At 43.4% G+C, this 16,866-nt stretch overlaps 1 protein-coding gene across 4 annotated transcripts in view; it reads left to right on the top strand.

Moving 5' to 3' along the window:
• Ddc (dopa decarboxylase) overlaps positions 1-16,866 on the top strand; it is a 121,107-nt gene that overhangs the window by 72,684 nt on the left and 31,557 nt on the right. For all 4 annotated transcript variants that reach the window (XM_046463916.2, XM_058585452.1, XM_046463918.2 and 1 more), the window contains exons 7-9: positions 5,554-5,620; positions 11,913-12,007; positions 16,490-16,557. In XM_046463916.2, coding sequence (XP_046319872.1) covers positions 5,554-5,620; positions 11,913-12,007; positions 16,490-16,557 — 230 coding nt within the window. The remainder of the gene's footprint in view (positions 1-5,553; positions 5,621-11,912; positions 12,008-16,489; positions 16,558-16,866) is intronic.

Below are 16,866 nucleotides of genomic sequence, written 5' to 3'. Positions count from 1 at the left end.
ACAATTTTTTTGATAAATTTTTGTATCTGAGTGGCCAGAATTTTATTGAGGATTTTTGCATCTAGGTTCATTAGAGATATTGGTCTGTAGTTTTCTTTCTTTGAAGTGTCTTTGTCTGGTTTAGGTATCAGGGTGATGTTGGCCTTGTAGAATGAATTTGGAAGTTCTCCCTCTTTTTCTATTTCCCGAAGTAGCTTGAAAAGTATTGGTATTAGTTCCTCTTTAAAGGTTTTGTAAAACTCTGCTGTATACCCATCCGGTCCTGGGCTTTTCTTAGTTGGTAGTCTTTTGATGGTTTCTTCTATTTCCTCAATTGATATTGGTCTGTTTAGGTTGTCTATATCCTCCTGACTCAATATGGGCAGATCATATGACTTAAGAAATTTATCTATGCCTTCACTATCTTCTAATTTATTGGAGTATAAGGATTCAAAATAATTTTTGATTATCTTCTGTATTTCTGAAGTGTCTGTTGTGATATTGCCTCTTTCATCCCGTATGTTAGTAATTTGAGTTCTCTCTCTTCTTCTCTTCGCTAGCATGGCTAAGGGTCTGTCGATTTTGTTTATTTTTTCAAAGAACCAACTTTTAGTTTTGTCAATTTTTTCAATTGTTTCTTTTGTTTCGATTTCATTAATTTCAGCTCTGATTTTAATTATTTCTTGCCTTCTACTTCTTTTGCTGTTGTTTTGCTCTTCTTTTTCTAGGATTTTGAGATGAAGTATGAGATCATTTATTTGTTGGTTTTTTCTTTTTTTAAGGAATGAACTCCAAGCAATGAATTTTCCTCTTAGAACTGCTTTCAATGTGTCCCATAGATTCTGATATGTTGTGTCTGTGTTTTCATTTATCTCTAAGAATTTTTTAATTTCCTCCTTGATGTCTTCTATAACCCATTGATCATTCAGTAACCTATTGTTCATTCTCCAAGTGATGTATTCTTTTTCCTTCCTTCTTTTATCGTTGATTTTCAGTTCCATTCCATTATGATCAGATAGGATGCATGGTATTATCTCTACTCCTTTATATTGTCTAAGAGTTGCCCTGTGACATAATATATGATCTATTTTTGAGAAGGATCCATGTGCTGCTGAGAAAAAAGTGTAACTGCTTGATGTTGGGTGGTATATTCTATATATGTCAATTAAGTCTAGGTTATTAATTGTGTTATTGAGTTCTATAGTTTCCTTATTCAACTTTTGTTTGGAAGATCTGTCCAGTGGTGATAGAGGTGTTTTGAAGTCTCCCATGATTATTGTATGGTGGTCTATTAGACTCTTGAACTTGAGAAGAGTTTGTTTGATGAACATAGCTGCACCATTGTTTGGGGCATATATATTTATGATTGTTATGTCTTGTTGGTGTATGGTTCCCTTGAGCAGTATGTAGTGTCCCTCTTTATCCCTTTTGATTAACTTTGGCTTGAAATCTATTTTATTTGATATGAGTATGGATACTCCTGCTTGTTTCCGAAGTCCATATGAGTGATATGATTTTTCCCAACCTTTCACCTTCAGCCTATGTATGTCTTTTCCTATCAAATGCATCTCCTGTAGGCAGCATATTGTTGGGTCTTGTTTTGTGATCCATTCTACTAGCCTGTGTCTCTTGATTGGTGAGTTTAAGCCATTAACATTTAGGGTTATTATTGAGATATGGGTTGTTCTTCCAGCCATATTTGTTTATTTCTGTTACTAAACATGGTTTGTTTTCCTCTTTGATTATTTTCCCCCCTTTAGTGTCCTACCTCCCACTGTTGGTTTTCATTGTTATTTTCCATTTCCTCTTCCTGTAATGTTTTGCCAAGGATGTTTTGAAGAGATGGTTTTCTAGCTGCAAATTCTTTTAACTTTTGTTTATCGTGGAAGGTTTTAATTTCATCTTCCATCCTGAAGCTTAATTTCGCTGGAAACACAATTCTTGGTTGGAACCCATTTTCTTTCAGTGTTTGAAATATGTTATTCCAGGATCTTCTAGCTTTCAGAGTCTGTGTTGAAAGATCAGCTGTTATCCTGATTGGCTTACCCCTAAATGTGATCTGCTTCCTTTCTCTTGTAGCTTTTAGAATTCTCTCCTTATTCTGTATGTTGGGCATCTTCATTATAATGTGTCTAGGTGTGGGTCTCTTATGATTTTGCACATTCGGCGTCCTGTAGGCTTCTAGGATTTGGGGTTCTGTCTCATTCTTCAAGTCTGGGAAGTTTTCTCGTATTATTTCATTGAATAGATTGCTCATTCCTTTGGTTTGAAACTCTGTCCCTTCCTGTATCCCAATGACTCTTAAATTTGGTCTCTTGATGTTATCCCATATTTCTTGGATGTTCTGCTCATGGTTTCTGAACAGTCTTGCTGAGCTGTCTATGTTCTTTTCAAGTTGAAATACTTTATCTTCATTGTCTGATGTTCTGTCTTCTAAGTGTTCTACTCTGCTGGTAGTATTCTCAATTGAGTTTTTAAGTTGGCTTATTGCTTCCTGCATTTCTAGGATTTCTGTTTGTTTGTTTTTTATAACCTCTATTTCCCTGTATAGTTGATCTTTTGCTTCTTGGATTTGTTTATGTAATTCATTGTTGAAGTGATCTTTCATTGTCTGATTTTGCTGTCTGATGTCTTCCTTGAGACTCCAGATCATCTGAAGCATGTATATCCTGAATTCTTTATCTGACATTCCATCTGCTGCAGCTATTACCTCTTCTAACGTTGAGTTGACCTGCAATGCTTGTGGTCCTTTCTTTCCTTGTCTCTTCATACTGTTCACCTATATTTTCCCCCTATATATTTATATTGGTCTTGTATAGTTGCAAAGTCTCCCTTGCAGGCGCGGGCGGCGGCTCTGCCCCTCCTCCAATTGGGGCAATGTGCCTACCACGCCGGCAGGCCGCTGGGCCTGCTCTGCCGGTCGGTAGCAGGTCCGCCGACCTTGCAGGCGCGGGCGGCGGCTCTGTCCCTCTGCAGGCCGCTAGGCTTGTTCTGTCGGTGGTCACAGTTCTGTCTACTTTGCAGGCGCAGGCAGCGGCACTGCCCCTCTGCAGGCCTCTGGGGCTGTACTGCCAGTGGGTCGCAGGTCCGCCTACCTTGCAGGCGCGGGGTGGGGGGGGCGGCTCTACCCTTCCTCAGGCCACTGGGCCTGTTCCGTCTCTCGGTTGCAGGTCTGGCCTGTTCTGATGGTGGTCACAGTTCCGTCTACCTTGCAGGCGCGGGGGGTAGGGGGCGGCTCTGCCTCTCAGCAGGCTGCTGCTCCTCTTCTGCCAGTGGGTCGCAGGCCCGCCTACCTTGCAGGAGTGATTGGAAGCTCTGCCCCTCCGCGGGCCACTGGGCCTTTTCTGTCAGTGGTCACAGTTCCGCCTACCTGGCAGGCGCGGGGGGTGGGGGGCGGCTCTGCCCCTCAGCAGGCCGCTGGGCCTGTTCTGTGGGTGGTCACAGTTCCCTCTACCTTGCTGGCGCAGGGGGAGGGGGCGGCTCTGCCTCTCAGCAGGCCACTGCTCCTCTTCTGCCGGTGGGTCGCAGGCCCGCCTACCTTGCAGGAGTGATTGGAAGCTCTGTCCCGCCGCGGGCCACTGGGCCTTTTCTGTCGGTGGTCACAGTTCCACCTACCTGGCAGGCGCGGGGGGTGTGGGGCGGCTCTGCCCCTCAGCAGGCCGCTGGGCCTGCTCTGTGCGTGGTCACAGTTCCCTCTACCTTGCCGGTGCAGGGGGAGGGGGCGGCTCTGCCTCTCAGCAGGCTGCTGCTCCTCTTCTGCCGGTGGGTCGCAGGCCCGCCTACCTTGCAGGAGTGATTGGAAGCTCTGTCCCGCCGCGGGCCACTGGGCCTTTTCTGTCGGTGGTCACAGTTCCACCTACCTGGCAGGCGCGGGGGGTGTGGGGCGGCTCTGCCCCTCAGCAGGCCGCTGGGCCTGATCTGTGCATGGTCACAGTTCCCTCTACTTTGCCGGCGCAGGGGGAGGGGGCGGCTCAGCCTCTCAGCAGGCCGCTGCTCCTCTTCTGCCAGTGGGTCGCAGGCCCGTCTACCTTGCAGGAGTGATTGGAAGCTCATGGTCCTCCTCTTGAGTACCATGAAAGACAAGCTAACTTCACTGGCAGTCATCTCCTGATCTACTGGGCTCACCAAACTTAAATAATGATAAAACCCACATTTTGCAACAGCCTGCCTCTTCTGGGCCTGTGAGTAACCTCTTGTGGAGTTGACTCTGCTTGGGCACAGTTCAATGATAAGGGAACTATGCCCAAACAGCACCTGAACATCCTATGAATGACTGGGCAGCAGGGGAACTCTGGTGCCCCGACATTATTTTGCCCAGACAGGACCAGTTGGATGAGCTACCCAAAGGCAGATGCCATGCTACCTTGGCAAAAACATATTGATTCTCACTGAAGTGAATTTGTCTCTCAGATCAATCGAAGGTAGTCATAGGTGAGATGGAACCAGGAAGACCTACGCTTGGGGTTCTTACATGTGAATTCCTGACCTCTCCAACTTTATTCTTATGGCTCATGGTGTTGCTAAGACCTTAGTGGGGGCTTGATAGAGGCTGCATACATTGTGTTAAGTTTTACACTATTGTCATATATAAGGAATAACTTCATTGTCCAGACAGTATAGGACATCCATAAATCAATTAGACTCTTTGCTTTTGGAAATGTTATTTTTTTTTTCATTTGGAGAGAATTTCAACTCAGCAAATATATTTAAGCATCTATTCTGTGTTATGCATAGAGCAAATTTCCAGCATTACAAAGAAATAAGACACAGACCGTGGTTTCAGGAGCATCATGGGTCTAGAGAGACAGTGAGTGAGTCATAGGAGAACAGCATAGGTAGTGCTGGTGTAGTCACAGCAGCTCAAGGTGGTCAGGGGACAGGACAGAGCCCAGTGAATGCTGGACCACATTTCCTAGTTATGTGATCTACAGCTCTCAGTGCTTTTTCAGAACACTGCTCTCATAATTATTTTCAACAACAGCGTGCTTCCTCATGAATCTTCTGACAGCCCAAGTTAATCTTTTGGGAAGAGTATCAGGATGGGAAGTGGGGCAGATAAAAGTTAGTGTCTGATACTCTTGGTCAATGCCCTGATGTGGTTCTTAACAGATCCCAAAGGCTCTTCTAAAAGAATCATTTCACTGACGCCTTGGGCAATTCCAGCCTTGCTGGAACAAGGATTATTTCTGATGTGTAGTTCTCTGCTCTGCCCACACACTCCTGCCTAACCCCAAGTGAGGAAAAAACTTTCATCATAGTAGAAACTATGTTCTTATATTAAATAGATATGTTTAAAAAATAGAATGTAGGATTATCTATCCATATCCTAAGGCATCATACATGGGAAATCTTTTCCAAGTTCTCTATTATCTAATTTTACTTCTCAGGTTTCTGTCTGCAAGTTTGTTTCTCTTAACCTGCAAGGATACTTTCATTAAGCATGCATTTTTGGATTTCCATTCATTGAGCACCAAGTTAAGATCCTGGGCTAGCCCCCGGCAATGGTTGTACATGTGGAAGTTATAGCAATGACTAACACAAGAGAGTTTCAAAGGTTGTCTCTCTACTCTCCAGGTGGTTGCTACTCTGGGGACCACGTCTTGCTGCTCTTTTGACAATCTATTAGAAGTCGGCCCTATCTGTAAGTATCTAATTACATATTCTTTTTAAAAACTGTTCTTAGCCAACCTTTCTTTTTGGATTTTATTCCTTATCATTCATTTCATATTGTGATGATTTTTCGAACTCTTCTTGCATTTCCAATACTACAACCTCATTGACTAGAATTCTAAAAACTCAGAATTTGGTATAGTTGGACAAGAGCTGAGCTTAAGTACACCAACATTCTATCTGCATGGAAAAAAAATGCTACAAGCAATATCATAATGTTACAAAATTGCAGGCTACGCTGGCCCTGTTGAGGAGAATAAATTCTTCAACATCTTAAAGCAACTACCATCATATGAGGTTTCATTATATATACGTGACATCTATATTGCTCTTGCTTACATTGAGTTTTGTGGCATATTTTTTAGCACTACCCCCCCTCCCTGCCATTTTAACATTACAATCATGCACTATATAACATTTCTATTGAGGACAGACCACATATAGGATGGTATATGCCATATGGCCTCGGTGTGCAGCAGCCTGGACCATCTAGGTTTGTGTAAGAACTCTATGATGTTCTCACAGTGACAAAATCGCCAAATGACCAACTTATTTCTCAGGACCTAGCCCATCATTCAACAACACATGGCTGTGCTGAATGTACTTAAGCAGATTGCTTAAAGTAATTTAGCAAATCAATAGGTTGAAACTGGATTTCTCCAAAGAATACTCTGTGATTCACATGATGTGCTGACTCACGCCTACCTCTTCCTCCCTTCAAGCACTTCGGTTTTCTCATGGAGACTATGATTCTGCTTCCCAAGGTACAACATGAATAAGTGGCTGTGTTTGTAAAGTTTCAACTTCAGTGGGAGACTCTGGAAACTCCACAGGCCTTGGAGCTCTTTCTAAGGATGGGAAAACTCTCCTTGGGCACCAAGGAGACACTGGTCCATGAAACTCTCCCTTTCTTTGTCCCTCGGATATAAACATTCCAGGTAGAGCTGCCTCAAAGTCAGGCTCTCAGGCTGAGCATGGTGCCGTACACCTATAATCCTGGGGCTCAGGAGGCTGAAGCAGGAGGACTGCAAATTCAAACTCAGCCTCATCAACTTAACACGCCCCTAAGTAACCCAGTGAGACTCTGTCTCAAAATAAGAAAATAAAAAGGGCTGGGGGATGTGACTCAGTGGTTATTGAACCTCTGGGTTCAATCCCTGGTACCAAAATTAAATAAATAAATAAATAAATAAATAAAAGAACAAAAAATGTCAGACTCTCAGACTATCATGCCTATGTCTTATGCCAAGCAACATGCCACTTGCTTGGCACTAGGCCCAATTCTCGGTCTGCATACATCAAGTACGTTTCTCATATCTCCTAACCCAGGTTGCTCCTGTGGTCTGCTCTCAGGAGTGGATCCTCCTCCTCAGGGCTACTGTCCTCTGGTTAGTGTCTGGGGAAAGTGGGTGCTTTAGGTACTCTGCAGTGATGGTGGGAGACCATGGCCCTGGCCACAGAGAAGCTGTGGTCCATCCAGCCCAGGCCTGCCCCTTACAGCTGTGTGCCTTAAATTCTGAATTTCATTTTCCATATTTCAAAATTGGAGGGAAAATCATCAGTTGTCATTGAAAAAAAAAATATTTCCTTCACAGGATTGTTCCGAGGATGAGATAATGCAGGGGGACGACTTGTTAAAGGTGGACAGTGTTGCTTGTGCTATAGGGAATGCAATGCTAGTTACGTACTCTGGGAAGTGGGGTGGGTACACACTTTCCCGTTCACCCAGGATTTTGCTCCACCCATTATGAGCTATGGCTGAAGGCAGCCAAACACAACCAGGTGGAGAAGAAGAGACAGAACTAACTGGCCGGCACAGGGTTTCGGTGTAGCATTGGCCTCCTTAACTGCAAACCTGCACTGGCTCAGCCAAGCAACTCGAAGTCCTCTGACTCAGACGTCAGGCTAAGAACTGAATGTCCTGGCCAAAAGCTGGGTGATGTAATTCCCTAGGGCTATCAAATTTAAAGGGCCAAGGTCTTCTGTGGCTGCTGCCCCCTGAGCAGATCGCTGTCCACCAGTGGAAGCAGGTGATGATAACCAGCAGGTGACATCTGCCATTTGTGATGACCCAGTGATTGCATCTCCACGGTCCTGCTGTCCTGGAGCTCCCTCTGCTTTGCAGGGTCTGGAGGCTGTGGGTAGAGCTTGGCTTTTGTTTATGTTTGGTTGAAGCCCAGAGGTTGCTTCTAAGTTATGCTTGGGGAGCTGACACAGGTGAAGGCAAAACCCTTTCATCCATTGCCATAGTTTTGTACTTGAAGATGAAATTACTAACTTTGGGTTGGTATTGCCTTAGCAATTCAGACAGTACCTTTTTAACCTAATTTTCCTCATCTCATACCTCTCATTTGACTATCCTCAAAGAGTTACCATTCTTCAAACCCAAGCTGCCTTTTCTGAGACCCTGAGCTGACCTCACCTTAGAGTATGATTAAAATAATCTATTAAAACAATTCAAGGAAGTTTTTCAACCACCATCATTTGACAAAGAAACAAAGCAGAAGATGATTGCCCTCAAATTTCTGTCTTAGGAAAGACAGTTTCTTTTTAGTCACTTTGAAAATGATTTCCCCAAAAAAGTGGTTGCTACTAGTTCACTTGGACAAGGTAGTTGCCCAGGAAGGTTCTAGTGAGATACAACAAGAAGATACTTGATGACAGTTAGAAGCCAGGTGTGCAAGTGTGGAAACTGAGACTGAGACATGGCTGAATAGGTGAGGTGGTCTCAGGGAATGAGGAAGGGGAACAGTGTAGGGGAGGCAGACAAAACTCTGTCCTGAGGGTCAGGATGGCCGGGAGGAGAGCATGAAGCTGGAGGGGCAACCTGGCCTTGTAAGAAAACAGGTGCCTGTAGCAGGAGGCTGTGGAGGTAGCCCCTGTCCTCTCCACCCAGGTGACCTTGCTCAAGAGCTAGTTGTATCACCGACCCATGCAACTCCTCTAGCTCTGGCTGTGGATCTTCTGTGTCCACCCAGTTCCTAGATGTGCCCACATATGTGCGAAGGAAATGTGTGTGTCAACCAATCACGTACAAGGTGCACATGACAGAGGTGGCATCAACCAGGCTTTTCTTCCCCAGGGCAGAAGAGAAGCCGACATGGAAAGAACTTACAAGGAGTGTCTATGAGTTCCCTTCTGTTGGAATTTTAGGCCAATACAAGCTTAAAGGGTGGTCCATAAGACCACCTTGCTCTGACTGCCCTCACTCTGACACCTATTCCAAGTTTAAATCTTCCCCACCAATTCCTTGAGGTTTGATCGTCTTCTAAAAGACTAACAGTATTCAGTAAAAGCTATGCTCCTGGTTATGGTTTATGGCAGGGATTAAAATCAGCCAAGGAGGAGACACACAGGTCAGAGACCAGGAGTGTGCGAACATGGAGCTTCTGGTGATCCTCTTCCATGGAGTCATGAGGGCATGGACTCTCTCAGTCACAATGTCTAACCATATGCATAGAGAAGGGAGATTTTTCTAGCATGCAAATTCACCAGACTCTTTTCTGTTGGATTTACTTTTATTCTTTTTAAAAAATATTTTTGTGGTGCTAGAGATTGAACTCCCGGCCTCATTCATGCCAGGCAAGAGTTCTACCACTGAGCCATGTTCCTAGGTCTCTTGTCAGTTCTCATAGGGCCTTGATCATACTCTGCCTGCTTGGCTGACCTTTGGTCTCCAGTTCCTCTTGGAAGCCCAGCTAATACCTTTAGTAATCAATTTCTCAAAAGGTCAGAACTGATATGGCATAGTCCAGTGCCCCCATCATAAATCATATTGAGATTATCTGATGCCAAAGGCCCAGGCAAAAAAAGGAACTTGTATTAAGCAGGACATTCTTGTATTAAGCAGTGGCCCAACTCCCAGGAGCCAAGGGCAAAGGCTAGATGCTTTGGTGGTAAGTTACATCTTTATTGCATATCTTTTATCTGGTGCCCCCTTCCCTTCTCTCACTAGTTCCCTTGGTCTTTTCTTACCCATCACCCCCTCCCCAGGTGTCTGATGCATTCTGGGATGGCTTGGGTGCTGACATCCTTCTTGATCCCATCCTGGGGTTCAGGACCTCATCTCCCCTCTGGACATTCTGGAGGAGGTGCTGTGAACTGAGGGGTTGTGGGACTGAGTGCCTTTCTTTCTCTTCTCTATTTTGCTGTGTTACCCACCAATGCCTATGCATGGTGGCTATGGGAGGAAGAACAAGGAGTAAGAAAGAAAGAGAAGCTCCTTGACTCCATCTGGATCCTGCCCCTTGCTCCTCCCATCCTGTGTCTGGTGTGTTCATCCATCTTCCTGTTCAGTCTTGGAGTCTTGCTCTGCCTCCTGCCTTCATCCAACAGTCCTGAACTGAACACAAACATTGACATCTATCAAATTCTACCAGAGGGCCTCAAAGAGAAAAGGAAATTCCATCACTAAAAGTCTGTGTGTGGCCCAAGCAGCTCCCATGGGAAGACCAAAATTGCCCGTAGTCCATCTGGGCTGCTTAACAAAATACCATAGACCAGGTGGCTTATAAACAACAGAAACTTGTTACCTCATATTCGTGGTGGCTGAAAATACAAGATCAATGCTCTGGCAGATTCAATGTCTGGTGAGAACCCATTTCCTGGTTCACAAATGGTGCCATCTGTGTGTCTTTACATGATGACAGGCATGGGGCTCTCTGGGGTCTCTTTTATGAGAATGCTAATCCCAGTTTTAGAAGTCTACTCTGATGAGCTAACTACCTCCCAAGGGCCCCACTCCTAACACCATTTCCCCTGGGGTTAGGATTTCAACATATGGTTTGGGAGGAACACAAGGTCTGCCATAGCATGCTATGAAATTCTGTGCCCTCTCTTATAAAGGAATGTGAAGTTTCTATTGACCCCACACACATCTGAGCTGTAGCTGTTCTAGTCATCCTGTCGTCATCTCCTGAATGACTCTTCAGGAAGAAGCCCCATATTATGCTAGGGCCTTGTCTCCTGCCTCATGCACATGGGGTCATGTGACCACCAGTTGGGTCTGATTGTTGGAGAGGTGATGAACCCAGACATCTTGGCCAATAAGCCTTGCTTCAGGCCATTCAGGTCACCCTCTGCACAACGGTCTTTGGCTATGGTGCCCTGACGTGTGCCCTTACAACACATTTGATCTTGATCCAACTGAGAGTTTTAATCCTGAAGATCAAACCGAGTCAAAGATTTAAGATGTCTTTTGTATCTTTTATCAGCAGAGTTCAGAGTGACTTATCTCTCCTCAAAGTACACTGGTTCATGAGAATCATATATGGAAAAGTGAAGGGTGGCTCTGCTGATCAGCACAAGTACGGGTGCTGACTCTGACATCTGGCACCCTCATCTGTACAGGGCACAGCTTCCTCCCACCCGCTCCGCAATTCTCACCTATCTTGTGATTAACTGGTGCCTGGGATGAAGGAAAGACTAGTCATGGAAAATGCATTTATTTCTCACCAGCCTTGTGCTGAGGGTTGTGATAGGCATGCTGTGAAGATTACTTAATTTATTGCTCAGAGTTATGGGTACAACTTGGATGTCCATTTTGCCTTTGAGGAGAATGGACCTTGGAGGAAGCAGACAAAATCATAAAGCTTCTGAGCAATTGGAGCAGGAGCTGAACCCAGATATGTCCAAATTTGGGGAGCATCCCTGTGCATGAGGCTCTCTCACTCCCCACAAAAGCTTGGCCCCTGCTTCCAGGCTCTTTTGGTATGATTGGAAAACAGAAATCCACTTCATGATTAAAGATAGTGTAAGATGACTAACTTCATGGTGGTGATGGAGTGGGGCAGAGCATATGGATTGTGTGCCAGACCTTTCGTTAGAGGATGTTGTGAGAACTTGAGAATGGGTTGGCAAAGAGGATAGGGGAGGAAATTCTGGGTGGATGAGATCAGGGAGGACTGTAAAAGGTGGTGTCCCTTGAAGACAGTGAAAGGGTAAAAAAGGGGGGCAGAGGTGGCGCTTGCTGGCTCCTAAGCACTGTACTGAGCAGTGAGGGTTTGGCAATGGATTCTGTCTCCCTTACTTTCCAATCACTCACTGAGCAGCTGGCGTGTGTCCAGGGCCAACGGCACACACCTCTGCTCTCAGCTTCAGTACTTCTAAGGACAGGGGCCCTTTGGGGATCCATTCATTAATTCCACAAATACTATGGATGAGCTATATTTACAAAAAGGATCCTGGGTAGGATGAGGTCATCTATCTGACTACACATGGACAGGGTGACCATGTAAGAACTCAACAATTGTTTCTGGCTTCAGGCAAGAAGGAGGACATGTGGCTGCACATTGATGCTGCATACGCAGGCAGTGCCTTCATCTGCCCTGAGTTCCGGCATCTTCTGAACGGAGTGGAGGTGGGTGAGATTTTTACTGTGTAATAAGGTGAATTTTCTTGTTGTTTGTTTGTTTTACATCTGTGTGAGGTGCTGGCAGTCAAACCCAGAGCCTTACACATGCTGGATAACACTATACCACTGAGCTATGCCTCCCAGACCAAGTTGGTTTTTTTTTTTTTTAAGCACTATGTTTATCCTTTATGAAGATCTGACACTCAATTTCTCACTGTTGTGGTTTGTTTCAGCAAGTCATTTTCCAATCAATTCCACTGATTATTGGAAATTATGCTTCCTCAGGGTAAGGGCTGAGAACTTTCTCCAGTCCTACAAGTCAAACAGCCTGTCTTTTTGAGGTCCTCCGGATTTTGACAGCTATTTTTCAGTCTACGACATCCTGGGCAGAGTTATGCTTAATAGGTTACATTTAACTTACAAAATTATGGGAAAATATTTAGGAACAAAATAAAAATTTAATGCATTTTATTCACAAGATAATTTGAAGTCCCAACCTGGAATCATCTACAATCTGGCTCAGTGTGTTATTCACATTCAACTCCTACATCTGAGCATGATGGTTACTTTAACCAACATCAGCAGCTACCAAAGATTTTAAAGTCCCCATGCACCCTTCAGGAAATTATAAAATGTGGCCCATAAAGCCAAGTAAAATACCTGCTTCACGTGAGAAATAGCAATCAAAATTATTGATCAGTTCTCTGCTTTTCCAGAGAACTATGGAACATGAAGTGGTACAGACTTGCACCTGTGGCTATGCTGACGTGTTATTTTAGACTCGTCCTTGTAACAACTCACAGGGTACAAAGCCTTCCTCCCCAGAAAGCAATGAAGGGTTCTAAGAAGCTGCTGTTGGAAATGTGTCCAGGGAAGGAGATACTGAATCAGGGGAGTCGTAGTATTGACCAGGAAATAATTGCTTTCTGCTTACGGGTGGAAGGCTTGGTGAGATCTCCCCCTGCATGTGATTAGGATGAATGGTGCAGGGTTTTCCATTAGAATCCCTGGTTTTGTTACCAGAATTGCAGGTTCTGCTCTTGTAGCTCAACCAAAGTTGAGAGGGCAGAGGTTGATGAAGGAAAACAAGTTTATTCAAAACTGGCGCTGGGGAAGATAGAAGAAACCTCTTCTGTTTCGAATCTCCATTTTGCGAGGGCTCAAAGGCATGAACAGCTTTTATGAGAGGAATGGGATACAGTGGACAAGATAGGAAGTATGCATATGTAGATTTAATTGAGCAGCTAGCCAAATAATATGTTAGGATTTATGATTCCAGGAGTTAGAGTTAGGATTCGAGCTTTTCTTTTCCTTTTTTTTTTTTTTTTGATTTCAGGAATTGAACCCAGGGGCACTCAGCCACTGAGCCACATGGCCAGCCCCCACCCTTTAAAATATTATTTTATTTAGAGGCAGGTTCTTGCTAAGTTGCTTAGGGCCTTGCTAAGTTGCTGAAGCCGGCTTTGAACTCAAAATTCTCCTGCTTCAGCTCCCCAAGCCTCTGGGATTATAGGCGTACACCACAGTGCCTCACTGATTCCAGTGTTTCAACCTTTGATGGTACCCACCAAGATTTGGGGGCCAGTTCCTCAGTTTCCATCCTCAGCTTAAGGAATTTCAGCCACCAAAAAAGAAAAAAAATTAATCAGGATACTGGGGAGACTGGGGCTCTGTTACAGTTTTGATCATTTAGAACTAGCTGTGCACCCTTGGGCAAGTTAGGTATTCTCTCTATGTCTCATAAAATGTATTTCATAATGATGCTTCTTTTATGAGGTTGTCATAACGAGTAGATGAGTCAATCATATTTAAAGGGCTTAAGAACAGTCTGGCACACAGGAAGTACTGAGCATGCATTAGATGCTTTTATTATTTTTCACCATTGCTTGGAGAATTTTCCTTAAAACCTCTCTCTGCTTGCATGTCAGGGTCAGGCTTACCAATCAATTTTCTAATTACTGTTTTGAATTTTCATAGTGCTGTAAAACCAGAAAAGTGAATGTCTGAGGTATAGAATACAAAAGCCCCATCTTTGAAGAGAATAATCCCCTTATTACTAATGAATAAAGTGTCATTCTTGTTTATATCTCATCATATTTATTCATTCACCAATTGCTTATCAAGTGCTTCATACATGCTAGGGCTTAGAGGGATCCCTGAGGATAAATGAAGCTTCCAGAAACATATGTAAGTCCTGGAGTGGGGGTTAGCTTGCAAGATGTTCTCATAATGTGATGGGAATACCAGCCCCTCTATAGTTCATTGCTGATAGCTAGTTTTGTGGATGCTTAGTGCTAGAAAATGAAGAATAAATTTCTATATAGATTGATCACTCCTAATCTAAAAATCCAGACTCCAAGATCTGAAGCTTTTTGATCTCTGACATGACATCACAAATGGAAATTTTCACACTGTGAAACTTTGCTTCACACACAAAACTTTAAAAATACTGTATAAAATTACCTTCAGGCTATGTGTATAAAGCGTATCTTGAAACATATTTGAATTTCATATTTGGACTTGGGTCCCTTCAACCAAGCTCTCTCATTATGTATATGCAAATATTCTGAAATGCAAGAAATCCGAAATCAGAAACACTTCTGGTCCCAAGAATTTGGATAAAGGATACTCAACCTGTGCCATGCAAATACCTTTAATTATGGAGATAATACTCATTGCTTGGAAAGACTGTCCCTGGACAGCTTCAGGGAAATTCTTCTTGAATTTATGTGCTTCTCTCCAGAGCAAGGCCTGGGCCAGAAGCTCCAATCTAACTCCAGGTGTCAGGTTTGAGAGTTTCATGATCTTTTCCTACCCCTGCTTTTCTTTTCCCCATGGATTGACAACTTGAAGTTTTTCCTTTCATAGAAGGGTGCCTAGCAGTCAGACCACCTCCGAGATGAGCACTCCCACCAGATCCTATCAACAGCAGACAGTGTTTCGTGCCCAACAAGGAGTCATTTCAATTTTTCCTCCATTATTGTTCTGGACTCTCTCCTCGCCTGGCTGAGGGCTTTGCTGCTCAGTGGGTCAGATAAGCGAGCTGCAATATCCTGTGGTGGCCCTACCCTTGGAGATAAGAGGCTTTCTCTCTGTCAGCGGGAGGAAAATGTCACTGTTGGGTAATGAAAGAAGTTTAAACAGATCAGCCTCAGAGGAGGGAACTAATAAAATTCCTAGCAAACAAAGCTCCTCTTTAACCTTTTGTTTCCTTTTATCAACAAATGAAACTTGCTGTAATTTCCTGTCTCTTTCTCAAAATTACTTTTTTTGAAACCTGGAAGGAAATGAATATGTACCTCCAGAGTAGGTCGATGTGGAAGGTTGCCATCTGCTGACCAAATGTCTCCCTGCTGATGCTGACCTGGCCTCTTCAATCTTTGCTGCCTCCTCAGTGCCCATCCCAGGAACCAAATAGAGAAGACGGGTCAAGGCTTGGACAGATTGAGAATTTTTCCCGTTAGATGATGGGGCCAGACTGGCTGCGCAATGGCACCTCCCTCTATTTCTGCTTCATTATGTCTTTAGACATGTGTCCAAATCCCCTGCATTTCTGATGAACTTAGTTCCTATTTATCAATCAGATGGTAAACCAGAGGGTGTATTTTGAAAAATCGAAGAAAGTCTCATGTATGGCAGTTCAGTGAGGATGAACAGTGCCCTCCGCAGCCACTCGAGGTAGTTGAAATCTCTCTTTTTCTCCTTGAAAATATGGTGGATGAAGCTGCTGCTTGGTTGTTTGCAGCTGCTACACATGATCTTCCAGCCATGGAATCTATAACTTTTAGGAATACAATAAACTTGGATATTGTTTTTAAGAATAGAGAAAAATACTTAGGTAAAGGGGAAGAGTTGTAATCTTATGGCATGTTGGCAAAGGAACTAATCAATTGCATGAAAAAAAAATGAGTTTCTAATTACTGTAAATTAGTTATGAAATTTTCACTTTCTCCTGGTTCATGATGATACATATAATCTAAGAACTCTGCTTGCTACATCATGGAGTTGAAAGAACTGTGGACATAAAAGTATTTCATGAGCACAGTAAGTACAATTTCTAGACATAGTACTTGTGAACTGAATATTCCAAATATCCTAGTACTTTGAAATACAATAAAGATACATTTTTTAAAAATGTATTTTTAGTTGTAGATGGATACAATGCCTTTATTCTATTTATTTATCTTTATGTGGTGCTGAAGATTAAACCCAGTGCCTCCCATGACAGGACAAGTGTTCTACCACTGAGCTACAATTCCAGCCCAAAATATGGAAAATTTTGATGTGACTTTAGACCATATAAAATCTGAAAGTGCTTTCATTTGGAATATAAACTCTATTTATTTTGATTCCCTGTAGTATATTTTAACTGTACTTTTTTATCCTTTGAAAAATGTAAACTTTTAAAAATGTAAACTTTTAAAGGTCTTCTTTTATACTGAAACATCTATAACTAGTTTACTTTTTATTGTTCTTATTCTTTGACAGTTTGCAGATTCATTTAATTTTAATCCCCACAAGTGGCTTTTGGTGAATTTTGACTGCTCCGCCATGTGGTAAGTTCCCTTTCACTGGACACCAGTTGCAGGCACCCCCTGCTCTGCAGAGATGATAGCCCACCTGAGGGAAATCTGGCAGAGAAGGATGAGACAGCTGAGGGGGCGCACCTCGTCGCTCAGCTCACTGCTGCTTTCGTTTCTGAACCATTGATGGAGTTCTTACTAAATCTTACCCTGGCTGTAAACTTTCATCTAGAACATGTTGCAACATTTTGGCATGAGAAAAGAGAAGGCAAAGAGAGACAGTCTGAAATATGGTTGATGTAGCAGAAGAGAAAACAAATCCAAGGAAATTTCAGTGCATAC

The sequence above is a fragment of the Marmota monax genome, unplaced genomic scaffold (assembly GCF_021218885.2).
Source record: "Marmota monax isolate L192 unplaced genomic scaffold, Marmota_monax_Labrador192_F-V1.1 WCK01_AAM20220418_F8-fsc00432, whole genome shotgun sequence".
In the NCBI taxonomy this organism is placed as follows: Eukaryota; Metazoa; Chordata; class Mammalia; order Rodentia; family Sciuridae; genus Marmota; species Marmota monax.
Note: the sequence above shows the minus strand (reverse complement) of the source record. Positions and strands in the feature narration are given on the sequence as shown.